The sequence below is a fragment of the Asterias rubens genome, chromosome 21 (genome assembly GCF_902459465.1).
Source record: "Asterias rubens chromosome 21, eAstRub1.3, whole genome shotgun sequence".
NCBI lineage: Eukaryota > Metazoa > Echinodermata > Asteroidea > Forcipulatida > Asteriidae > Asterias > Asterias rubens.
Genome location: NC_047082.1, coordinates 7,515,047 through 7,541,882, shown reverse-complemented (window position 1 = coordinate 7,541,882; position 26,836 = coordinate 7,515,047). Strand labels below are relative to the sequence as shown.

The 26,836-nt window shown below is 39.0% G+C and overlaps 2 protein-coding genes across 2 annotated transcripts; one reads left to right on the top strand and one right to left on the bottom strand.

The window, feature by feature from the left end:
* Positions 1–423: 423 nt before the first annotated feature.
* Positions 424–26,836, bottom strand: LOC117304339 (tyrosine-protein kinase Yes-like). Its single transcript, XM_033788728.1, has 11 exons — positions 26,672–26,836; positions 16,234–16,460; positions 15,369–15,462; positions 14,961–15,059; positions 11,083–11,186; positions 7,747–7,899; positions 6,924–7,079; positions 6,025–6,284; positions 5,276–5,429; positions 4,646–4,777; positions 424–1,499 (listed from the first exon to the last, which is right to left on the bottom strand). Exons 2-11 carry the CDS (start codon positions 16,421–16,423, stop codon positions 1,297–1,299), a joined length of 1,545 nt encoding a protein of 514 aa, XP_033644619.1. The 5' UTR covers positions 16,424–16,460; positions 26,672–26,836; the 3' UTR covers positions 424–1,296.
* On the top strand, positions 16,803–22,081 carry LOC117304798. Its single transcript, XM_033789410.1, has 3 exons — positions 16,803–16,890; positions 18,659–19,032; positions 21,065–22,081. The coding sequence occupies exons 1-3, from the start codon at positions 16,803–16,805 to the stop codon at positions 22,079–22,081; spliced, it is 1,479 nt and encodes a 492-aa protein (XP_033645301.1).

Below are 26,836 nucleotides of genomic sequence, written 5' to 3'. Positions count from 1 at the left end.
TCATGCTTGCTAAGAGCGTGGTCTGCGCTCCAGTGGATGTCAACAACATTGAGCAACAAAGAGGGAGGGTATACATTAGTTGGCCCATTGGCGGGGATTGTTGACAGTCTAAACAACATGAACATGTACACTATTTTAGTTTTGTGCACAGCTGCGCCACCATACACAGACCACGTTTTTTTTTAAATGGGTGGTTAAATCACTGGAACGTTTAATCAAGAGCAGGAGGGTTAACCAAATAATTAATTAACAGCAATAGTACAGCGATGATTATCAATGTAATCTAAACAAAATACTACAAAATCTTAATTGCGACAACAAATATCCATCTTGCATTGTTTATCTCTGGAAGGGGGGTGGGGTCCTTTTTGGCTAGAACTCGACAATCCAAAATGAAAATGAAACAGGGAAATCATATTTCTGCAAACAATTATCACAGTGAGACATATTATTTAACACAGGGGGACAAACTTACATATAATAATAAGTAAACATAATTGTGACTTCCGACTCTGGCCCCCCTAAACAAAGATATTGACTAAGTAGGAAGACCTCCTACATAGGGCTAGATAGCTCAGTTGGTAGAGCACCGGAACGTTAGTCCAAAGGTTGTGTTTCAAATCCTGCTCGAGTGAATTCTAGTCAATTGTTCAACTCCAAATCATTTCAAGTTAACCCAGTCAGTATCCCTTATGGTTTATTATTTGATAACATCTTCACTAAGCATAAGTGCCCTGTTCAAGCATAATAAGTTGCTCAGCACAACAAAATTATGCTTACCAGGATAAGGTTACCAGCTTAAATACCATTTTACTTGCCAAAATGTAAACTGGTATCCTGCTTACTTGTGCTTAGCAGGAAAGTGTTAAGCATTATTCTCTGCTAAAGCAACTCTATTAAATTGGGCCCAGTGCCTCAGTCTCACCTTGTTCTCTTCTCACCACCACCCCAACGCCCCAACCCCAACGCGCCTCTTTAGTCACACCTTGTTACCTTCTCATCAACGCCCCAACCCCAACGCGCCTTTTCAGTCTCACCTTGTTACCTTCTCATCAACGCCCCAACCCCAACGCACCCCTTGTGTCACTTTGTTGCCTTCTCATCAACGTCCCAACCCCAACGCACCTCTTCAGTCTCACCTTGTTACCTTCTCATCAACGCCCCAACCCCAACGCACCTCTTCAGTCTCACTTTGTTCCCTTCTCATCAACGCCCCAACCCCAACGCACCTCTTCAGTCTCACCATTACCTTCTCATCAACGTCCCAACCCCAACGCGCCTCTTCATCTGCAAACCTTACTCTGGCTCCTTGTAGTTGGGCTCCGTGGCCACAAAGAAGTCGTCCAAGTAGGAATGTAGGAACTCAAAGGTTGGTCGGGATGCGGGGTCTTTGTCCCAGCATTTCGTCATGAGTTCGTACAAGCTATCTGGGCACTTGGACATCTTGGGCATGCGATAGCCGTGTTCAACTTGTTCCAGGACTTCCATGTTCATCATACCTAGAGTTTGGAATAAAATAATAAGAACAGGATGAGATTAGGGCCTAATTTCATGGCTTTGTTTTTTCTCAATTTTTTGTTTATGCAAGTCGCCAGACACACAAGGCCTGAAGGCCACTTCAAGTCAAGGTGTGGGCTATAATCAACTATTTTTTTCAGCAGTCATTGCCACCTACTCCTGGGGCTGAAACAGGGTTACTCCCTTTACACTCCATACGGATGTAGGCTTGGGTATCATTCATCAAAAGCCTGGCTGGTAGAGCAGAAGGCGCTACAGAAGGTAGATTTCACGAAATGCTAGGAAAAATCCTATCTCGAGTTAGGATGAGTAACTCTTCCTTACTTAAGATGGGTTCATTGCGTCCTAACAACCATGGTTACGGATCTTAACTCGCCTTAAGTCCTAAGATTAATCCTAAATTAGGAAGAGTTTGGTGAAATCGACGGCAGGCAAGTTGGCAACTAGGTGATGTTTAAAGCTTTGCATGGTGTGAAGAAAAAGAATAAACTATGAATATTAGTAAACTTGCGGGTACAACCGTGTACAAACTATGTCAGAACAGTAGCTATGAAGAATAAGAATAAACTATGAATATTAGTAAACTTGCGGGTACAACCGTGTACAAACTATGTCAGAACAGTAGCTATGAAGAATAAGAATAAACTATGACTATTAGTAAACTTGCGGGTACAACCGTGTACAAACTATGTCAGAACAGTAGCTATGAAGAATAAGAATAAACTATGACTATTAGTAAACTTGCGGGTACAACCTTGTACAAACTATGTCAGAACAGTAGCTATGAAGAATAAGAATAAACTATGACTATTAGTAAACTTGCGGGTACAACCATGTACAAACTATGTCAGAACAGTAGCTATGAAGAATAAGAATAAACTATGACCATTAGTAAACTTGCGGGTACAACCGTGTACAAACTATGTCAGAACAGTAGCTATGAAGAATAAGAATAAACTATGACTATTAGTAAACTTGCGGGTACAACCGTGTACAAACTATGTCAGAACAGTAGCTATGAAGAATAAGAATAAACTATGACTATTAGTAAACTTGCGGGTACAACCGTGTACAAACTATGTCAGAACAGTAGCTATGAAGAATAAGAATAAACTATGACTATTAGTAAACTTGCGGGTACAACCGTGTACAAACTATGTCAGAACAGTAGCTATGAAGAAGAAGAATAAACTATGACTATTAGTAAACTTGCGGGTACAACCATGTACAAACTATGTCAGAACAGTAGCTATGAAGAAGAAGAATAAACTATGACTATTAGTAAACTTGCGGGTACAACCGTGTACAAACTATGTCAGAACAGTAGCTATGAAGAATAAGAATAAACTATGACTATTAGTAAACTTGCGGGTACAACCGTGTACAAACTATGTCAGAACAGTAGCTATGAAGAATAAGAATAAACTATGACTATTAGTAAACTTGCGGTTACAACCGTGTACAAACTATGTCAGAACAGTAGCTATGAAGAATAAGAATAAACTATGACCATTAGTAAACTTGCGGGTACAACCGTGTACAAACTATGTCAGAACAGTAGCTATGAAGAATAAGAATAAACTATGACTATTAGTAAACATGCAGGTACAACCGTGTACAAACTATGTCAGAACAGTAGCTATGAAGAATAAGAATAAACTATGACTATTAGTAAACTTGCGGTTACAACCATGTACAAACTATGTCAGAACAGTAGCTATGAAGAATAAGAATAAACTATGACTATTAGTAAACTTGCGGGTACAACCGTGTACAAACTATGTCAGAACAGTAGCTATGAAGAATAAGAATAAACTATGACTATTAGTAAACTTGCGGGTACAACCGTGTACAAACTATGTCAGAACAGTAGCTATGAAGAATAAGAATAAACTATGACTATTAGTAAACTTGCGGGTACAACCGTGTACAAACTATGTCAGAACAGTAGCTATGAAGAATAAGAATAAACTATGACTATTAGTAAACTTGCGGGTACAACCATGTACAAACTATGTCAGAACAGTAGCTATGAAGAATAAGAATAAACTATGACTATTAGTAAACTTGCGGGTACAACCGTGTACAAACTATGTCAGAACAGTAGCTATGAAGAAGAAGAATAAACTATGACTATTAGTAAACTTGCGGGTACAACCGTGTACAAACTATGTCAGAACAGTAGCTATGAAGAATAAGAATAAACTATGACTATTAGTAAACTTGCGGGTACAACCGTGTACAAACTATGTCAGAACAGTAGCTATGAAGAAGAAGAATAAACTATGACTATTAGTAAACTTGCGGGTACAACCGTGTACAAACTATGTCAGAACAGTAGCTATGAAGAATAAGAATAAACTATGACCATTAGTAAACTTGCGGGTACAACCATGTACAAACTATGTCAGAACAGTAGCTATGAAGAAGAAGAATAAACTATGACTATTAGTAAACTTGCGGGTACAACCGTGTACAAACTATGTCAGAACAGTAGCTATGAAGAATAAGAATAAACTATGACTATTAGTAAACTTGCGGGTACAACCGTGTACAAACTATGTCAGAACAGTAGCTATGAAGAATAAGAATAAACTATGACTATTAGTAAACTTGCGGGTACAACCGTGTACAAACTATGTCAGAACAGTAGCTATGAAGAATAAGAATAAACTATGACTATTAGTAAACTTGCGGGTACAACCGTGTACAAACTATGTCAGAACAGTAGCTATGAAGAATAAGAATAAACTATGACTATTAGTAAACTTGCGGGTACAACCGTGTACAAACTATGTCAGAACAGTAGCTATGAAGAATAAGAATAAACTATGACTATTAGTAAACTTGCGGGTACAACCGTGTACAAACTATGTCAGAACAGTAGCTATGAAGAATAAGAATAAACTATGACTATTAGTAAACTTGCGGGTACAACCATGTACAAACTATGTCAGAACAGTAGCTGGTGTGGTTTTCTACTCAAGAAAACCAGAGAACACTGCTCCAAACGTCGAGACCAAACCAAATCTTTTCAGAGCCAATACTCTCACAAAAAAAGAATATTACATTTACGTTTACTTTTATTTATAGTTAATTCTGAGGTTATCATCTATCGGTCACTTACCGGGATATGGGATGCGACCGTGGGTAACCAGTTCAGTCATCATGATACCAAATGACCACACGTCAGACTTGATGGTGAATCGGCCATACATGGCTGCCTCTGGGGCAGTCCACTTGATTGGGAACTTGGCTCCTAACAAGGACAAAATAAAATTATTATTACAATTTGTAAATTATGGATTACTTTGTAGCATTATGCCTTGACCAGCATCCTCACTTGGTGTATCTCAACATTCGCACACAATAACAAATCTGTGCAAATTTTGACTAAATTGGTTGAGAGATTAATGAAAGAAAAAAACACCTTTGTCGCACAAGTTGTGTGCTTTCAAATGCCTTGACATAGAGACCTCAAATATTTTAGTGAGAAATTACTTCTTTCACAAATATGAGACCTCAAATATTTTAGTGAGAAATTACTTCTTTCACAAAAACTACGTTATTTTAGAGGGAGCCTTTATCAACAGCTCGCCCTTGATGGTTACCAAGTAAGTTTTTATGCTAACAATTATTTTGAGTAATTACCAAAAGTTTCCACTGCCTTTAAATTTAAGTCTGGATTTCTAAACAAACAAAAATAATGCATAGAGTGGAGTGAATGATTGTTCACTGGAGAGACAAAAGTACGGACCTTGCCTAGCTGTATACTCTGTATCTTCAATCATCCTTGCCAGACCAAAGTCAGCCACCTTCACGATGTTTCCCTCACCGACGAGAACATTCCTTGCAGCCAAATCACGATGGACGTAGTTTGATGCCTCCAAGAAGGCCATACCTGATGCAATCTGTCCGTCACAAAAAGAAAAGAAAAAAAAGTTAATTCTTATGAAATCTTTAGTAAGGTGTCATGGCTGAGCGGTCTAGAATTGTGGACTGAAGTGCGGTACATAAGATAAGAAAAGATAAGATAAAATAAGAACTTTATTATCCCACACTGGGGAAATTAAAACTGGCCATGATTCAAACAGTACAGACAAAAACGCTAAAAATTGTATAACAATAAACAGACAGATAAAAATATTAATTACATGTAGTTAACAGAATGTGGGTTGCAATCATGGCTTGTTGAGTTGTGACACTTAAGCAAGGCACATAAGTGCTTAACTCCACCAAGGAGTACAAATTGGGTACAAATTTGATAGAGGTGCTTAAGCAGAAATTATTGCTGAACAATTTCCTGCTTATCAGAAACGAGCAGGATACAAGTCACTGGTAGTTTGGCCGGTAACCTTATTCTGGTAAGCATAGTTTTGTTATGCTTAGCTACTTGTTGTGCTTGAGCAGCTCTATGAAGTTGCCCTAGTAGCTTCCCTTTGAGGTAGTGGTAGATTTGTAAGCCTTTGGGTCTATCTTCTTAAAAATTACTATTTTTGACCTCACCTGACTGCCCATGTCGACTAGCTCAGGGAGCTTAAGGTTCCGCCCTTCCCCATCTTTAAGAAAGTCCAAAAGACTTCCATTGCACATCAGCTCAGCAACGATATAAATGGGCTCCATATCGGAGCACACAGCATACAGCTGACAAAGCTTGTCATGCCGAAGTTGTTTCATGATGTTAGCCTCGGCAAGGAAGGCTGTTGGAGTCATCGTACCCTTCTTAAGAGTCTTAATGGCAACCGGCGTCTTACCATTCCACATACCTAAAGATGACACACACAACATAATTTTATACTTTCTTTCTTAGTATTTACAGGACTCAAAATTAAAACTGGACCCCAGCAACAGATTTCAAGAAACGCTAGGGTGGGTTCAATGCGTCCTTATGTCTATGGTTACGTAACTCAACTTAAGTCCTAAGCTTAATCTTAAGTTAGGAAGAGTTTGCTGGTAGAAATGCTGGCAGGAACGTTGGCAACTAGGTGATGTTTGAAGCTTTGCATGGCAAGAATAAGCAGCCGATTTCACGAAACGCTAGGATTAATCCTATCTCAAAGAATAACTCGTCATGTATGTATGCATACAAAAACAAATCAATGAACATTTTTTACTCAATTGGTCTTCGAAGTTGCAAAAGAATTGACAAAAAAGACCCCTGTTGCACAAATCTGTGTGCTTTCAAATGCCTAGTAAAAAGTCTTCAGCCCTGTAGTCTTTAAATATTTGAGTGAGAAATTACCTCTTTCTCAAAAACTACATTACTTCAGAGGGAGCCAATTCTCACAAAGTGTTATACCATCAACAGCTCTCCATTGCTCGTTACCAAGTAAATTTTTATCCTAACAACTTGTTTTGAGTAGTAACAAATAGTTCCAGTGCCTTTAAATGAGGTTTCTACGCACCTCTCCAGACTTCTCCAAACTGTCCTGCTCCCAGTCTGTCTTCCAGTGTAAGAGAAGTTCTTGGAATCTCCCATGCGTCTCTACCCAGACCCACGGTGTTTGGATTCTCCTTGGGGCAAGGGGCAGACAGCTTTATACAAAGACCATCAGAAGACTCTGTTTTGGAAACAGGGAATTGATTAATTTTTATAGATTCTGAGAGTGGATAAATACTTTCTTAGGCCTGGAATTCAATCTTTGAGAGGGCAAGGCCATTTTCATCTTGCAAAGGGGCACTTCTATTGAAGGGGCACCAAGGCCAAGACCAGGGCAACGAAAGTCATGGCCTTCGTGGCTTCCGCTTATTTCTAGGCCTGCTTTCTTTATGTTGCCTTTAACAGATTCATTCATTCATTTGTTTCTTTTGTTTTATTTACCACACACAAAGAAATGTGATATAATTTTACATTCAATAACAATTAAGGAAAACATAAGTATGACAGGATTTTGTGCGAGGATAAAGTTCTCCAAGAAGCATCAGCTTGTCGAGTAGAGACCCCACTCGTACAAAGATTGTAAAGCACCTTGTTATATAAATGCTTAGTCCTTGTTTGAGTCGAAGGGGGAAACAAAGTTGGTAGGAAACACTCTCTGGTAGGATGTTTGAGAGGACCTCTCACTCCATTGCAGGCTCCTAACTACACTTATTCTAAAAAATACATTTCCAGTTAAAACGGAGAAATCACATCAATGCATTTTCTTCATCTTAACTGTAACTCAAACTGCTGGTGTATGAGGGGTTTATTAGAACATTGAGCAGCCAGCCACTGATTATGTGACTCACGTTGGTAATGCTTGACAAGTTCTGCTAGAGCTGGAAAGGGGCTGCGCATAGCAATGTAGAATCCAGCATCGTTATCCAGCTTGCGGATCTTGTAATGCTTCACATGGTCACCTTTCACAGCGTCGTAGTCACGCACCGACAGAGAAAATGTGCCTGCAAGGACAACAACAAAAATAACAATTAACTAGACATTAGGTGTTTGTGAACAAACACAAAGCTGTTCCGTGTTCTTTTGCTTGGATTATGAGCTAAAATGACCAAGGAGTCTATCATTGAAAAAAAGAAGAAAATGCTGAATGAGTTTTGGTGCCACTTCCGGTTGACCCGGAAGTAGAGGTCGACATGGGGTCATGGTTTTTCAAAATTAATCTCCAATCCCCAAGGAGTGTTTAACTACAAACAGTCTAAAAAAACGGCAGTTTACTTCTTGAGATATGGTGCTACAAAGATTTCCCAATTAAATATGCAAATATGGGTCACGTGGTTAATTAATTACGATTTTTAACATTTTTGGGGGTCGGTGGTTTGATGTTTGATCTAGTACGATTTGATTTCACACAACTCTTAACCACCAAACTCTGCGCTTCTGATCACCATTTTCCGCTTACTGTGTTTTTCAAACATCATCGTGTCATGCATGCACACATGTTATGTTGGGCTAACAATTGAGAAAAAGAAAAGGCAACACTATCGATATAAAGATAAGAATCTAACTTAAATATTACAAAAAGAAATATTTTTTTGGTTTTGGGGGATAAAAAAAATAATCCCGTGCGCAGATTCGAACTCGCATGCATCAGTGAAGTAAGCGCGACTGATGACCACTAGGCTATGAGGGCCAATGCATTATACGAGGGTTTACATGTATGTATATCAACAGAGGGGATTATGATCTGGCGAAATAATTCTCGTGTCATGATTTTGCGAACATTGTCTCTAAATATGAACTGCTAACGCCTTTAACTATTAAGTAGGGTTGAAATGTAGTATTAGATGCCATTAGGGATTTTTGACGAGGACGTCGTCGTCGTCAAAAACCCCTATTCAACTACGCACGTTCGCCCACGAAAAGAAAACACCTCGGAGTCTAAATTTGACATTTTTTCACTCATTTCTCAAAAACTACAACACCACAGCAAGTAATATTTTATAACTATTAAGTAGGGTTGAAATGTAGTATTAGATTGCCTTAAGGGGGTTTTTGACAACGACGTCGATGTCGTCAAAAACCCCTATCTAATTACGCACGTTCGTTTTAACGAAAACCCATGCACAGAGTAATTGGTCCAGAACGCGGTTAGAAAAACAAGAACAAATTTAACGCACGTTCTAACGAAAATCCCAAACCTCCGTACTTTGTGCGTGTACAGAGTAATGTGTCCAGAACGCGGGTAGAAAACAAAATAGTATAGACTCCTCTCAAGAAGTCAACAACTCATTGAGGTACATACTGTGTTGTATTACCAAAGAGAATGTTTCACAATAACATGAAAGTGACTGCATCAAAATTACAAATTAAAAAATTCAAATGAAAACCACGTGGTTAATTAATTAAGAATTTTAACACTTTTTTGTTAGAGTAAAGCTTATGTTCTAAGCTTCAATTTGATATATGATTTAACTCTTTTATCCTCATACTTTAGGAGACGGGGCCTGAACAAAAACGCTGTACAAACGCTATGGGGTTTTAGGCGGAAACAAAGAATAATAATAATAATAATAATAATAAAAATCTTGACGAAAACAACACCTGTTCCGACGGTAGGTCGGAACAGCTAATAATAACAATAGTTACAAATGCATGGCATAAGGTTCTGACAATTCGCTTAAAGGCAGTGGACACTATTGGTAATTACTCAAAATAATTATTAGCATAAAACCCAATTTGGTCACAAGTGATGTGGAGAGGTTGATAGTATAAAACATTGTGAGGAACAGCTCCCTCTGAAGTGAAGTAGTTTTCGAGAAAGAAGTAATTTTCCACGAACTTGATTTTGAGACCTCAGATTTAGAATTTGAGGTCTCGAAATCAAGCATCTGAAAACACACAACTTCGTGTGACAAGGGGTTTTTTTCTTTCATTATTATCTCGCAAATTCGATGACCGATTGAGCTCAAATTTTCACAGGTTAGTTATTTTATGCATATGTTGAGATACACTAACTGTGAAGGCTAGTCTTTGACAATCACCAATAGTGTCCACTGCCTTTAAGATAGTTTTTCTTTTTCTTCAATCACTACCAATCCTGTAAGGCTCACCCTTACCGGTAAAGGCACTGGACACCTTTGGTAATTTTATAAGACCAGTATTCTTACTTTCATCCCAACATATGCATAGAATAACAAATCTGTGAACATTTTGACTCAATTGGTCATGGATGTTTTTCTCTATATTAATAACATATGCATTTATATAGCGTTTAATACAGGTTTTTCAATTGATCCAATAGTGTGATGGTACTCACAGATAGAAATATATCAGGGCCCAATATCAGTGGCTCTGCTAACTGAAGCAAAGAATCGGCGCTAGCGGAAGCAGGGAATTCTGTGCTTACATCAAGCGTATTTCATGGGTCAGTGGGGAGTTTTGGCTTTTGCATGTGCGTACTCCACGTCACTGCTCTGTCTCATTCAATCATTGGTTTACAATTGTTCTAGGTGTCATAAGTTTACATTCGTTGTTTCTTATACTGTTATATTTCTTTAGTACGGTAATATTGTATCTTGTACTGTTTGTTGAAATCTTGGCCGAATAAATAATAATAATAATAATAACTAGTCATTCTACGCTTACACAGCTAGCGCAGAAATTTGATGCTTGCCATGCATGCAGACAATGGTGATTACAAGGGCAGAATTTGGCGGTAAGCAGAGCCATCAACTTGGGCCCAGTGCCTTTGAGGAACCATTTTTCACTGTGTTATGCCTATGACCTCGTCAACATTTCCTAAAACATTTCCTGCATTATTGCATAACCAAGGATCCACAGGGAAAAGCCTGGGGAAATCCCAACATCCGTGTTTGTCTGCGATGTTGTTTTAGAATGCCACAAGCTGATAACATTGGTAGGAGACTGTAACCCTTTAAAGACCATTCATCTCTCTATTATCATCACTATACGCCCAGACATTGCTAATCTTCAATAACGATATTATTGAGTCAAATGTAAGGAAAATAAATAAGAAACAGAAATCCATCCTAACCATCACCCCTAACCCTAACCATCAACCCAACCCTAACCCTAACCATCAACCCACCCCTAACCCTAACCATCAACCCAACCCTAACCCTAACCATCAACCCACCCCTAACCCTAACCATCAACCCAACTCCTACCTGGATTAGCTTCACCATCTCGAACGATGAACATCCCTCTCTGGACTCCAGGAGTCAAAAGTTTCTTCTCAGCATCTCTACGGCCGATACGTCCAAAGTACCATCTGCAAACAAGACACCATTTTAGTTTCAATCTCCAATCGGGGATAAAGAATATAATTTGCTTTAACCGCTGTGTATTAAGAACTGTATTCTCAGTACTTCTCCTCGAGTTCTGTGGAAAAAAACCACAGACAAATCACTCGGGTGGGATTCGAACCAATGACCTTTGCATTGCTACATCAGAGGTCTCACCACTATTGCTACATCAGAGGTCTCACCACTATTGCTACATCAGAGGTCTCACCACTATTGCTACATCAGAGGTCTCACCACTATTGCTACATCAGAGGTCTCACCACTATTGCTACATCAGAGGTCTCACCACTATTGCTACATCAGAGGTCTCACCACTATTGCTACATCAGAGGTCTCACCACTATTGCTACATCAGAGGTCTCACCACTATTGCTACATCAGAGGTCTCACCACTATTGCTACATCAGAGGTCTCACCACTATTGCTACATCAGAGGTCTCACCACTATTGCTACATCAGAGGTCTCACCACTATTGCTACATCAGAGGCCTCACCACTATTGCTACATCAGAGGTCTCACCACTATTGCTACATCAGAGGTCTCACCACTATTGCTACATCAGAGGTCTCACCACTATTGCTACATCAGAGGTCTCACCACTATTGCTACATCAGAGGTCTCACCACTATGTTCAGCGCTTTGTAACTTACTGTTAAAGGCACTTTATAATTATTATTTATTATTATTAGTATTATTATTAGACCACTGATCTAGCCGAAATTATTTTGACTCCTTGACTCAAACAACGGAGTTTATTATTTCAGCTGTAACAGTTCCGAATACTTTTAATATCAGTAAAAGAATAAAGATGGACTTTGCAGAAAATATTTTTGCTCAAGGAAAATCTCACTCCCTCTCAAGCGAAACATACAGAAAATAAAAATTCCCTTTTGCTTGACGTGTTTCAAAGCCAAAGTTATTTCAGATTCATTCATGATGAGTGATTGTACATTTCAGGGAATGCAATAAATGTTTGTTTTTTAATCAAATTTAATCCCTGCAGCTTTAAGAGTACCAAGTAGACTCACAACTTCGTCACTTTGCAAAAACAATTTCGGTCTATACTTCCTGTAAGACATGAAACCATCCGATCAGCTTAGAGGTCAGGTGCCTTAGTTCAGTAATCTTAGGGTATTCCCCTACTTTTCAAACATTTCTGTTGGCGTTTTTCATGGTTATACTAACCAGCAAGAAACATGTATCCCAGCATTTACATGAATTTGGAGCATGTTTTGGAGGTGCAACTACCCAAATGGTACATGTGCATGTAAGCCCATACTTTTCAACTACTTTTGTTTGATTATGGATCAATACCAAAAATTTTAATACCTACTTTTCCATAATTTGCTTTTTTTTTTTTTTTTTTTTATTCATTCATCGGGTTGTTGCATGTGAATTGGGTTTTTCAGTCCTTTTTACATAGTTGCATGAATTTCCCCTCATTTTGAGTTTTCCTCCCACAAAACTGAACATTTCTTCATCATCTTCCATTCATCTTGTTATTTGCTTGCCAAAGTGGCGCCCATGTTGAACTTCACATTCTAGCAACAGATAGAACCGCAGTTGCCTGTCTGGCACCTTGCACCAATTGTCATGTATAAACATGTAAACACCTCATATCATTAGATGCTTACACAATGTTCTTTAACTTGTTGTGTCAAAATGCTCTTTTCAACGTGTCTCTATGTTTAACACTTAAGTACATGTAATATGTTAAAATCATTTCCTGGTAGGGACTCCTTTGGCCGAAACCTGACCTTCGCACTCGCAGTGCAACGCAAATAATTACAAGGTGAAACCTCCTTGGTATAGCGGACTTAACAGCCAACAAGTTCAAAACACTTCCTTGTCTTCACATGCACAACAATAGCTATTGTAATCTACTTTCATTGTTGTTGCAGGTACATGTAAATGAAGCGATGACAGCGTACATTGAACCTTAGAGCAAGGAACAGGGTTCGATTCCACAAAGAAATCCAACTCAGAAAGAAATCCAACGCAAGACAAATTGTCAGTAAGAAACCCAGCGCAAGACAAATTGTCAGTAAGAAATCCAACGTAAGACAAATTGTCAGTATTACAATCTTGAGTTACATTGTGACCTCACACTTTACTATGATTGATTTGCATTTGCAGTTACAATCAATCTCAGCTCTATGTGAAATAAATCTGTGGGCTCAATTTCACAAAGCAATAAAACTCTATCATAAGACAAATTTTCAGTAATATCGTAAATTTACGATTGATTTGCAGTTAAGCTCAATCTTTACATCTTTGTAAAATCGGCCCCAGATCTTCAATTGAACCATTCTAGTCTGATGGTCTGACACTTATCTTGCCAAACTAAAATGCAAACTTGTTTTTATTCTCCTTTTTTTGGCGTGACCAATACTGTGATTAAATTCAATATATCTGCAAACAATAACATTTAATTGAATTAAAATACATCAACTGATTGGTTGCTTTGTTTCTAAACAACTCAAAAACATTTTTGAATATTTGTGTAACAATGTTACAAACTATGGCTATCTGTTTTTCCAACCTTGGTTGGCAAACACTTGGGCTATGACGTTACATTAGAAAGGCCGTTACCAAAAAGGCTGTGTAATTACTTTGTTTTTGGCGCAGACTCAGGCTTATAGCATTATGAATACAGGCTCAGGCATGGTGTAAAAACATGATGAACACAGCTTTAAAACAATTCCTCCATAATTACCAGACAGCTGAGCATTCTGACCGCAATAAATCAACCCTCGAGATTACAAACAATAAAGGAACTTGATTGCAAAAATTAACCAAAAGGGAAAGTACACGTATGTACATGAACATGCAGCACATAACTATATATTCGTAGGGCAGTCTGAGTTGAGTGGTTAGCCATTTTGAGATACGGTGGACAAATTTTCTTTTTAGAGTTTTTTGTAGTCGCCCTGAGCACTTTTGTGGATATGTGCGCTCTATAAAACTTTGTTATTATTATTATTATTATTGTTAATATCTTAATAATAATAAGGCCTGTATAAAGTATTGCGTATAAAGTGCCAACACACATCAGTGTATGGGTAAAACCTAAATGAATATTCTGTTTCCCTAATATTAACATCTATTAATAATAATAATACTAACCTACATTCTTATAAAGCGCTTTACCACACCACTAGGGTTGTATCAAAGCATTCAGTATTTGTCACTGCAAGGTATGTGGCGCTAAATTAAGTATGAGACCTACTCCTTTGTAGCACCATGTAATGGTTTTACAAGGTGATGTGGCTAGCGGATCAAACCATGAACACTGGGGCGAACCCCTTCTCTTTACGACAAAGTGCACTTGGTTCTTTTAAGTGCATCACTCAACACACAGGACCTGCAACTTTACATCCCAGCTAAAGGGCGAACCAGTAATGATGTAAGTGTCTTGCTTTAGGTTTGGGTAAGTTTGTCTGTTACAGCCAAACCCAACATTCAACTCCTACAGGGTCCACCAGTCTAAGTCCTATCTTACAGTGTGCAACGAAACACATCATTCAACTAACTTGTGAACATTGTCATCAATAGATTGTGGCAATCAAAACCTTTGCGTGTGAAAAGAGCTCTATACAAACTTGCTTTTTATTATTTTATATTATTTATTCGACCACAACAATACAAGAACAACAAGCACAATCTAGGCATTAAAAGAACAAAGAAACCAAAACAGAAACGAAAAAAAAAAAAAAATTCTACTTAAATTTAGACTTACTCTTCTGCGTTGATGCTCTTGACTGGAGCAATATAGTTACTAGGAATGTAACCTTCTTTGCCGCTCTTAGATGATCTGGCCAGCCACCAGTCCCCGTCACTATAGCAACAAAGAATATTAAAAAAACGTGTCAAACATTGTTACATTATATTGATCTGAGACTGAAAAAAAGAAAACAGCCGGCCAAGTATCCTACGAAAACATCACACCAACTTCATACCTGGAGTGGATCTCACACAGAGTTAAGACTACATAAACTTATCCCAAGTTGGGTAGAGTAACTTATCCTAACTTAGGACTAGCCTCAAATGTTTTAATAGCACCTAAAGAGTCCTAGGACTAATTTAAGACTATTATTGTGAAATCGACCCTTGGTATAACATCTTGAAACAATACATAATTACTCACTGGTTGTTTGTGATCTCCAGCGTTTCACCCTTGAGAAAGCTCAAATCGTCTTCCGTCCTTGCCTCATAATCATATAGAGCAGTGTATTTTAGTACTACAAGGATAACAAAAAGAAACAGGGATCAAACTTCAACTTTCCTTCAAAAAGCGCACAAGCGTTGTCTAGAAATATTTTGTGTAAGCCGGGCCAAGTTTCATGTATCTGTCGCCAGGCCCAGTGCTAAGCAACAGAGCGATCCATTAGGCTCCACCCACGGCGCACGTGTGAGCAAAAACATCTGAGCCTCTCCAATGCCATTCTGCCCGCCAAGCATACGCGCACGCATGTCGTATATAATTTGTCAGACTTTTGGTTGCACAAGGGGTTGTAATTGGTCAATACGCAATGGGGCGGAGCTTAATATAAAGGGTTGTAATTGGTCAATACGCAATGGGGCGGAGCTTAATGGATCGGTCCTTTTGTTATTTGAGCCTACAATCCTCAATCCTCCCCTATCCTCCACTCTACGATCACTCAATACCAAAGACATCAATCAGATCAAAATGACTTCGTACATTTTTTTATGGGGTTGTTTTGATTAACAGGTAGGCCCCCTATCCGATGCAAATTGGCAATTTTCACCATTTTAATGTGAGGCTAGAGTTTTTGTTTCATTTTCCCACTCACTCGAAGATTCTATCTATGGAAAATTAGTCGACCCAATATCACAAAATTCAATTTGATATTTTTCTTCCTCTAAATGTTTATAATGTTCGTCTCAAGACTGATGTATTTGTTGGAAAACAGATACAAGTGGATTGCAATATGCACAAAAACAATAATAAATGTAATTTAATTTTATGCAAATTCAAAATTTATAATTACCTGGTTTTGTTGGTTCTGGTTGATTTGGTTTTGGAATAAACATGTTTGTTTTGGGCTGATTAAAGTTGGACACCCCACCCATGTGATGGCTTGGTGTACCTATGTTCACCTCTTGACCTGTTGAGCTGGTTCCATTCTTGGTACTAGGTTGGTAGCTACTCCCATCCTCTGTACTGTGCCTGCAACCCATGTTGAAAGTTGACGATCAATCACTTTGGGAAGACTAGCTGTCAATCAGAGAAAAACAAACGGTCAGACAAAGAATCTGGAAAAGAACAACAAAAGTCCTGTAGTTTCAGCTTTTTACGTCTCCAGTTTAATCAAAGTGCCGCAAAACACAGTATGTCAACTCCGACACATAAACAGTGGACAGTTATTTTCTCCCGTCGTCAGGCCGAACGAACCATTTCTCATAAAGAAATACCACATTGATCAAACTGAAAGTGAGTAGAAGACAGAAGTACATCATGTAACTTCCCGATGCGTGCTTTTAGAGCAACATGATCTGAACTGTTACAAAATTTCACACAGAGCAGAATCAATTCATATGATTCTACTTCAGAACCAGGATGTTTGAGCTAAAACATGGCCGCTTCCTTCCTGTGCCCGGTTTTCTACTTTATGACGACACAATCTCAGTCACTGGATCAACGGCTGGTAAGGATGAACATACATGTACCAAGTCTGATACTCCGAGGAGGCAATGAAGGCAATTGCCTCCATGCCCCCTGGTCATTGTCTTGGTGCCCTTGCAATGCTCCAGTAGAAATGTGTCCTCTCAGGGTGCCCTTTACAAAGGAGAACATGCCTTGGTGCCCTTGCCCTTTCAAAAAAGAAGCATGCCCGGTCTTGAATATGGATAAAACATTTATAACAGGCTGAAACTACTGACCAACTTAAAACCTGGATTAAAACACATTGTTCAATCAATGTTATCACACTCACAGTTTAATTTATTTTTTCCCTGCCTTTTTCGATATATTTCTTTCTTTCTTTACATGCTTTTAAGCGCATAAGTACCTTACAGTGATGTCTTAGAATGAGGAGGAGGAATTGCTACACTGCAGGACCTGCAATCACAAGGTTGTGGGTTCCAATTCTACCAGGCTAACCATGGTCCAGTGGTTAGACTGCAGGACTTGCAATCACAAGGTTGTGGGTTCCAATTCTACCAGGCTAACCATGGTCCAGTGGTTAGACTGCAGGACTTGCAATCACAAGGTTGTGGGTTCCAATTCTACCAGGCTAACCATGGTCCAGTGGTTAGACTGCAGGACTTGCAATCACAAGGTTGTGGGTTCCAATTCTACCAGGCTAACCATGGTCCAGTAGTTTGACTGCAGGACTTGCAATCACAAGGTTGTGGGTTCCAATTCTACCAGGCAAACCATGGTCCAGTGGTTAGACTGCAGGATTTGCAATCACAAGGTTGTGGGTTCCAATTCTACCAGGCTAACCATGGTCCAGTAGTTTGACTGCAGGACTTGCAATCACAAGGTTGTGGGTTCCAATTCTACCAGGCTAACCATGGTCCAGTGGTTAGACTGCAGGATTTGCAATCACAAGGTTGTGGGTTCCAATTCTACCAGGCTAACCATGGTCCAGTGGTTTGACTGCAGGATTTGCAATCACAAGGTTGTGGGTTCCAATTCTACCAGGCTAACCATGGTCCAGTGGTTAGACTGCAGGACTTGCAATCACAAGGTTGTGGGTTCCAATTCTACCAGGCTAACCATGGTCCAGTGGTTTGACTGCAGGATTTGCAATCACAAGGTTGTGGGTTCCAATTCTACCAGGCTGTTGTGGGTTCCAATTCTACCAGGCTAACCATGGTCCAGTGGTTAGACTGCAGGACTTGCAATCACAAGGTTGTGGGTTCCAATTCTACCAGGCTAACCATGGTCCAGTGGTTAGACTGCAGGACTTGCAATCACAAGGTTGTGGGTTCCAATTCTACCAGGCTAACCATGGTCCAGTGGTTAGACTGCAGGACTTGCAATCACAAGGTTGTAGGTTCCAATTCTACCAGGCTAACCATGGTCCAGTGGTTAGACTGCAGGACTTGCAATCACAAGGTTGTAGGTTCCAATTCTACCAGGCTGTTGTGGGTTCCAATTCTAGTATAGTCACACTATTTAGTTTTGTCTGTTTGGCGCGCCATAGGCCTTCTCTCTAATTTGCATTTTATGCTTTCCTTGCGGCAGAGATGCACCCATACCATTGTGTTTGATAGTCTAACTCATTCAAGCGTACCCCTATATAAACGAAGCGCTTTCTCAGTTTCCCCATTCAGGTGATTTCACAAACACCGAGTATCATCTATCTTTGCCAATAATACTTTAAACCTGACTTAGTGCCCTCCCACCCTCCCGATCCCCGGGCAAAGGGTTTAAATTAATTAAAATATTTTATTTAGTATTTCCAGTCGCCGTTTTTCTTTCTCTCTTTTTTTTTCAAAATTGTGGTTTTTTCCAGGCATGCCGTCTTTTGAGTCGTGCTTCTCCTGTGGAATGTCTGGCCATTGGTCCAGAAATTGCCCCTACTCCTTTGGTTCCAACACCTACTCACGTTACCGAAATCAGGCAAGACCCACACCAGCCGTCCCTTTCACCGGGCAGAGACCTCCATTCCCATCATGGCACGCCCCATCCTACCAGTTCCAGAGAGCATTGCCCCAAGCAGGCAACCAGGGAATTGCCCCGACAGGGTCTTTTGATACCGCCAGTACCAGCACCGCCTCAACATTGCCAAAAGCACAGTAAAGACAATATTCGCAATAAGTTCGATGACGTTCTAAAGGTACATTGTTTTCCTGAAAAGGCATCCTTACAGTCTGATAATTTACCAGTTAAAGGGAGACTAAAACAACATGTTCAATTCTGGCGTGATATAGGTTCCCCTGACATGATTTTATCAATAATCGAGCAAGGTTATGTAATCCCTTTTGAAGAGGAACCCCCTCCTATGTTTTTCAGGAATAATAAGTCGGCCTTACGCGAGGCCAAATTTGTAACAGATTCCATTTTAGATTTACTGGCTTCTTCCCGTATTTCAGAAAAATCTCATCCTTCTTACGTGAACAGCCCTTTATCTGTCTCATGCTCAGCTTCGAAGAAAAATAGACTTATTCTTGATCTCAGCGTTCTCAACAAATTCATACCAAAAACGCGCTTTAAATTGGACGACTGGAAATCGGGTATTCAATTTCTGTCACAAAATGCTCTCATGGTTACATTCGATTTAAAATCGGGCTACCATCATTTTGACATTGCCCCTGCCTCCCAATGCTATCTGGGATTTTCTTGGTCTATTAACGGGGTAGTCAGACATTTCGAATTTACAGTTCTGCCTTTCGGACTCAAATCCGCTCCTTACATATTTACCAAAGCTCTGAAACCTTTGGTCACCCACTGGAGGTCATGTGGAGTTTTAATAGCTCTCTACTTGGATGATGGTTTCATTGTCATCCCTAGACCAAAGGAATCATCAAAACACAACCAGATTGCCTTAAACATCTCTAACCACATTCGTTCTGATCTTTTAGAAGCAGGTTTTGTATACAATATTTCTAAGAGTATTTGGAGCCCTGTATTTACTATTGATTGGTTAGGTATGAGATGGGACACTGCACAGGGCACACTTAAGATTCTTGATCGTAGGATTGTTAAGATTAATAAATCCATTGATTTTCTTCTACAGCAATATACACCTCTCACAATAAGAGATTTGCATTCATTCGTAGGCCAAATTATTTCGTTGTCCCCCGTTGTTGGTAGTATTTCTAGATTAATGACTCGTCACTGTCAAATGACAATCGCAGCCGCCTTTGATGAAAACGTTCCAGTCGTTCTTACAGATTTCTGTCTTTCTGAAGTTAAGTTTTGGAGAGCTAATGCCAAAATTTTGAATGTTCGTTTTGTTTTCGCTCACCGAGTTGTTAACAAGATAATTTGCTCAGATGCCAGCTCCACAGGTGCGGGTGCTATAATCTGTAACGAGGTTCACACAGCCCACAAATTGTGGACTAACACAGAATCAGTCCAAAGTTCCACTTGGCGCGAGCTCGAGGCGATTCGCTTTGCGCTCTTGTCTTTCCTCCCTTTGATTCATGCCACTGAGTTGAAGTTGCTTACCGATAGTCAGTGTGCAGCAAAAATTATCGAGTCCGGGAGTATGAAACCAAATCTGAACAAACTGGCTGTTGATATTTTCAATATTTGTCTGAACAACTCTATTCGCATTGATGTTGAGTGGATACCCAGGGCTAAAAATGACCAGGCTGATTTTGTCAGTAGGATTCTCGAGACGGACGATTGGTCCCTTTCAGAAAAGTTTTTCTCTGTTATCAATGCTCACTGGGGTCCATTCACAATTGACTGCTTTGCTACTTTTTACAATGCTAAACTGCCCCGATTTTATTCTCGTTTTTGGAACCCAGGTTCTTCGGGTGTAGACGCCTTTGCCCAGAACTGGCACGGTGAAAATGCATTGTTGGTTCCCCCTGTAGCCCTAGTGGCATCCACCCTTAAACACATGCATCTTTGCAAATGTAAAGGCGTAATAATTTTCCCCTGGTGGCCTTCGCAACCCTTCTGGCCTTTACTATGGTCCCAATACCGTACCTGGGTCAAGGACCTCATTACTGAAGTTGGTTATCTCGCACTTAAACATGGCAGAAATCACAACTCCCTACTTGGTTCAAATGATTTCGATGGCTGCGTTGCAGCCGCATATCTAGACTTTGTTCCAGTTTAATCCCTTCTCACTCTTGTACAGTGTGAGTATCACATATTTTCATTCTTAATTCTTCCTCTCTGTTTTGTGCATACAGATAGTCCGAAACCACCCATTTTGGCTCGATTTCCCCCTCCATTTCCAAGCCAAGAAAGAAATAATGCTGCTAGATGTAATCTTTGCTAAATCCGAGGGTACGGTTATGGCTTATTTCTATAAATGTCGTCAATTTTTGTCCTGGTTAGAATTGCAAGGTATTCCTCCGATGCTCCCCTTTTCTGAACAAGTGTTAGCAATTTACCTGTCACATATAAAATCCCATTCAAACTCTGATAGTGCTTTGATTTCTACTGCTGCTTCATTGAGATGGTTACATTCATTGGTTAATGTCAAAAGTAACCCGCTTGATGCACCCATCGTTCAACATGTGATAGTCAGCGGTAGGCGGGAACTACATCATCCGCCCGCACAAAAACAGCCAATTTCCCTAAGTCAAGTCAAAGCCATTGTCGACCTTTTCGCGGGTCCTGATGCCTCACTTTTAGATCTTAGATCTGCCTGCTATGTCTCCCTCAAATATGCTCTCCTTTTTCGTCACAATGAGATGGCAGGTATGAAGGCTACCCACTTATCTGAATTGCCAAACAATAAGGGTATTTCAATCTTTATTCCAAAATCAAACACCGACATTTTCAGGGATGGTAGTACTGCTTTTCTTTGCGACACACTGGACACCTACTCACCAGTTGCGATTTTACGCCGATTTTTAGAGGCTGCTGGGATCAATCTGGGTCAAGACAAATATCTGTTCACCCCTGTTATATTTTTGTCCAGTACAAAAACGTACAAAATTGGCGCTGATAGACCCTTAAGTTACACTAGGTGCAGAGAGTTGTTTTTTGAGGCCCTTAGGCGCATAGGCGTAACCGATCCCAAGGTATACGGCCTTCATAGCCTAAGATCAGGCGGGGCTTCCCACCTAGCTAACAAACATGTTCCTGAAGCTTTGATAATGCAACAAGGTCGCTGGAAGACCACTGAGGCTAAAAACAGATACGTCAAATGGGATATCAAACAAAGACTAGACCTGTCAAAAACACTCTTCAAAGAGTAGGCTTACTGTATAATAATTGGCGGTGTAGAATAATTTGCATTAGAATTTTCTATTGATACTCAACATTACGAAACGGTCGGGTGATCCGTCCAGTATAATAAGAGAGTTTTTCTATTGTAAGAGAGTTGATATGTTTTAAGGAACAGACGAGTTTGTTTCTATTATAAGAGAGTCGATACGTACTTATTATTTGAATTTATTGGAATTCTGCATTAACAATTTAAGGAGCAAATTGTGCATATACGTAATTTGGCTGTGTAAAATGATTTGCATCAGAATTTTCCTATTACTATTTAACACTACGAAACAGCCAGGTGGCTCGTCCAGAGATTTGAGATTTTGTGAGATTCTTGTTCTATTTAAGGAGAGTTTGACATGTACTTAATTTGAACCTATACGAAATTTTTGTTCTAATTATAAGAGACTTGATGTACTTAATTCGAATTTATTGAGATTCTGCATCTGCAAGGAATGATTCTGCAAGGAATGATCAGAAACGACTAAGTTGAATAAGATTACATGTAATTGAAATTTTGCACGAACGAGCTAGATGATAAAATGATCCGACATGGTCAGATGACCAATTGAGTGTGTTATGTTGGTCAGATGACCAGAAGTGATACACGAGGATCAGATGATCCAGTGCTGTATTCCTTAAATTTGGAAGTTAAAAAAGGGAATTTTAAGACTCGGTGTTCGTGATCCCACCATTATCCCATGCTGTAAATAAATAATTCGAATCGAATCCTATTGCCTCCTTTTTCCTTTATTATGGCGTGTCCATTAACACCAAACTGTTTTTCATGCGTATGAGCGTAGCGAAGTAGCATGAAAGAATCAATTTCTTAATTTTTTGTGTAATTCATAAATCATAGTTGTTAAACCAAAGTTTTATCATGGGAGAGATGTGAAGAAAACAAACAAACAAACTAACATCCCAACAGACAGACAAACAAACAAACAAACAAACAATGTTGAGTTTAAAACAACCTTCAATACAAACATGTACCATTGTGTAGTACATTATACACTATACATGGTACATCATTTGCATGTAGTTTGTTTTGCTACACTGAACTCCATTGGACCATGAAATAAAGAGTGCCTGGTTTCAGTATTCACTACAGTCAGAGAGTGGTCTATAGAGGCTTCACATTCTCAGTGTGTGAATGTTTACTTTGTACATGGGACTGAAGCCAGGGAGCAGAATCTAACCAGCCAAAGTTTCAATAGAAAGACAAACCATGGACAAACTATAGCCTAACCTTTAAGTCTGCCAAGTGTACAAGGATCAATAAATTACAACAATGCACGCACTAGTCAAACATCAACTGCAAAGGTTTCATATTGAATAATTATGCACTGAGAGTTGTGATCCACAGAGGGGGGGAGGGGGGGGGGGCCCAGGTTTGAGACCCTCCCATCCCCAGACGCCAGCCTTGCACATGGATTAGGTTTGCGATACGAACCTGACTGCAAACATGTTGGTTTTCCCCAGTAGGGCTTGCCCTATCCCATTTTGCAGTTATTCCCAGATTTATAAGGCTTTCTTATTCCCAGATTTATAAGACTTTCTTATTCCCAGATAAGGATTCCTTTTAAAGACACTGGACACTATTGGTAACTGTCAAAGACCAATCTTCTCACTTGGTGTATCTCAACATACGCATAAAATAACAAACCTGTGAAAATTTGAGCTCAATCGGTCGTCGAAGCTGCGAGATAACTATAGGAAAAAACACCATTGTCACACAAAGTTGTCACACAAAGTTGTGTTTTCAAATGCTTGATTTCGAGACCTCAAATTCTAAATCAGAGGTCTCAAAATCAAATTCGTGGAAAATGGGCCCCTTTTTTCTAGCTAAGATGGCGTCATAGTTAACTGCACCAGGGGTAAAACAATCGACTGTGCCCGCCCTGATAATAACGGAACAGTCGCAAATAGGTCGCTCGCGTGTGTACTGTACGTATAGCGTTCCATGTTATGGCGTGAACTGTGACCTTTCTTCGCAGACGACCTTTCACCGTAGTCAGGGTTGTTGGTTAAAAAAAATTTATAACAGTTTATAAAAGAAATATTGACTGCTTAATAATGACTATATTCCCTCAGCAAATGCTTCAGGCATAGTCATAGTTTTTACATCACCTTGGGCCTATCTATAGTTTTAACTGTGCCCCTCATAGCAGTCAATATTTCTATACTGTGCCCCAGTACAGCTGGGTACTTATTTCATAATCCAATCCACTCATAATTTGTAGTTTGTTTGATAAGGTTAAGTTTTGTTTGATTTGATAAGAGGTACAGTCCAGCCATTGAGGGTAATCCCAGATCGTTATGGCCCTGTTATCACTGCTTCCTGGAGAGTTTAGAATGTATGTATGTTAAGTACACATTACTCAACATGTTTAGTGAACATCTTCGGTTCACCCATAAACACTAGCCCAACGTAGTTATTGACTGCTTTAAGTGCTGTGGTCATGGAGGAAGAAGTACTTCCTCCATGCTATGGTGAAAGGATTTTAAGAACAGTACCTTTTGTTAATGGTCATTCATGACATGAATCTCTAATCATTGTGAATGAAGATGTATGTAATATAATTTACCTATCAATAGAAGTTTTAGTTTTATAAAGTCCGGTTCATATTCCTTCCAAATAAGTTTTGAATGTTATGTTGCGTAATCCCATTCCCAACGAGCTCAATCAATATTTCCACCGGTGGCCTCTTGACAAATTCACAGCAATATTTATTGTGCCCTTTTCCCCAACAACTGCAAAAAGGAAAATAGTGAATGCGTTCTAAATGTCTGGTTGTATGTTGACACAAACATAAAAAAATATTAAAGCAAAAATTCCGTGAAACACAAACCACAATGCAATCACACAACACACATGCCCGCTGTAATCTTTGTCAGCTTGTTTAGCAAAACTACACAACAGGTTTTTAAATAACACCAATTAGCTATTAGGATACCTTGGATCAACATAAAGATTTTTTTAGTAGTCAATAACGTAACATTTGTTTCTTCTTTGGTTTGTGGTTTGGGAATTTTTACAAGTTTTTTTTTCGCAAAGTGAAACTACTGTGAGGATAAGATGCATTTTTTTTATCACATGCGCAATTATTTTTTAGAATCTTACGTAGATTTTGTTTCTAAGACAGATGGTTTAACATGTAACCGTCAATTTTAAAAACCGTCACCTGCCTTGTTAAATTATGTTCACTAAATTTAAGTTGTTGCCATCCCATGAGCGACACTTCGGCTTACTACATCCAATATTATATATAGCGTCATACGTTATCGACCCTCATATGTTTTCGAAACCAACTTTGATTCCTGTTTACCGCGAGATGGTGCAAAATGCACCGGTGACAAAAGCTATGCAGTTTACTCACGGTCTGTATTTTCATCAGGCTTAATCATGCTGAGAATAAAGTTTCCTGTCGTTGGGCTTAATCATGCTGAGAATAAAGTTTCCTGTCGTTGGTTATGCTCAAACATTTAAAAATTAGATTTTTTGTACAAATCACTAAAAAGTGCATTATTATGCCAACATTTAAATGAGTCAAAGAAACATCATCCAACCTCGATTCGAAAGTTCAAAACAACATTACTATCTGCTAGATTGAGTTTCATTCTGCTTTAGTCACTAGATGGATCACGTGAGGTGGTTGCTATTTGGGATTCTATGGTGTGCCAATATGGGGGAAAAATTTAAATATTTTAAGTGAAAATGACAGATAAAATATTGTTTTGATTAACTGCATACTGTAATAAATTCCGATAAGCATAATAAATATTAAGTCTACATTAAATAGAGAGAAAATATCATAGATTGGTTTCTTATCTCCTGAAATCAAACATTACTGGTCTGAAATGGGGGAAACAGATTGTTATGAAGTGTGTGTGCTTCAAGGGGGTGGGGTGTTTTACTTTCATGCCTTATGATATCTCTGGATTCTAATGTAATATAGTAGCCATAATGCCTATTAAATGTTATAAAATTTGTTAAGTAGTATTTGAATAATATTTTTCATTTATTTTGCACGCCATACTAGCTTCTGAATATTCAATGAAATACCAACCAATGAAAGGTGTGAAAACATATTATGACGTTGCTCCAATGACCAACAATGACATGTCGTGCATGCATAATAAGCACTGCTAATGGCGGACTGTCTCTCGCAACGTAAAACCAAAACTTTAAAAATTTCAACACACCATGAAGTGCAAGTGTTATTATAAATAATTGGATAGATGATTTGAAAAAAAACCATTCAGTTTTTGACAGACACCCCCATCAATCAGTTCACTCAACACCCCGCCCCCTCCCCCCAAAAAAAATAATTTTGTTTTTAATAATTAAAAGGAATATTATTTTGTTTGAGCACAAATTATTAACTGTGTGCATACAGTGTACTAAAATAAAACAGTACACTGAGAAGTTCCAAATCTAAATGAATGTCAGATGATTGTTGGTTGAAAAAAACTAAGCTGCATGTCCGTTGCGTTGTTAAAAAGTTTGTTTCGAAATCAAGAAGATTTAAAATATATAACGACGTTTTATAACGAGTAAAATGACAACTTACCCAATACTGGTTAACACATGGGTAGTATGGAACTTCTTCTTCGGTGTAAAAATCACAAACTTCACCGACAGAAAACAAAAAACATCTCCAAAAATATCAAAAAGCACAGTGGTTTTCAATCGCTTTCCAACACGGAAACAAGGAAGTAGAGCGCACTCCGTTGAA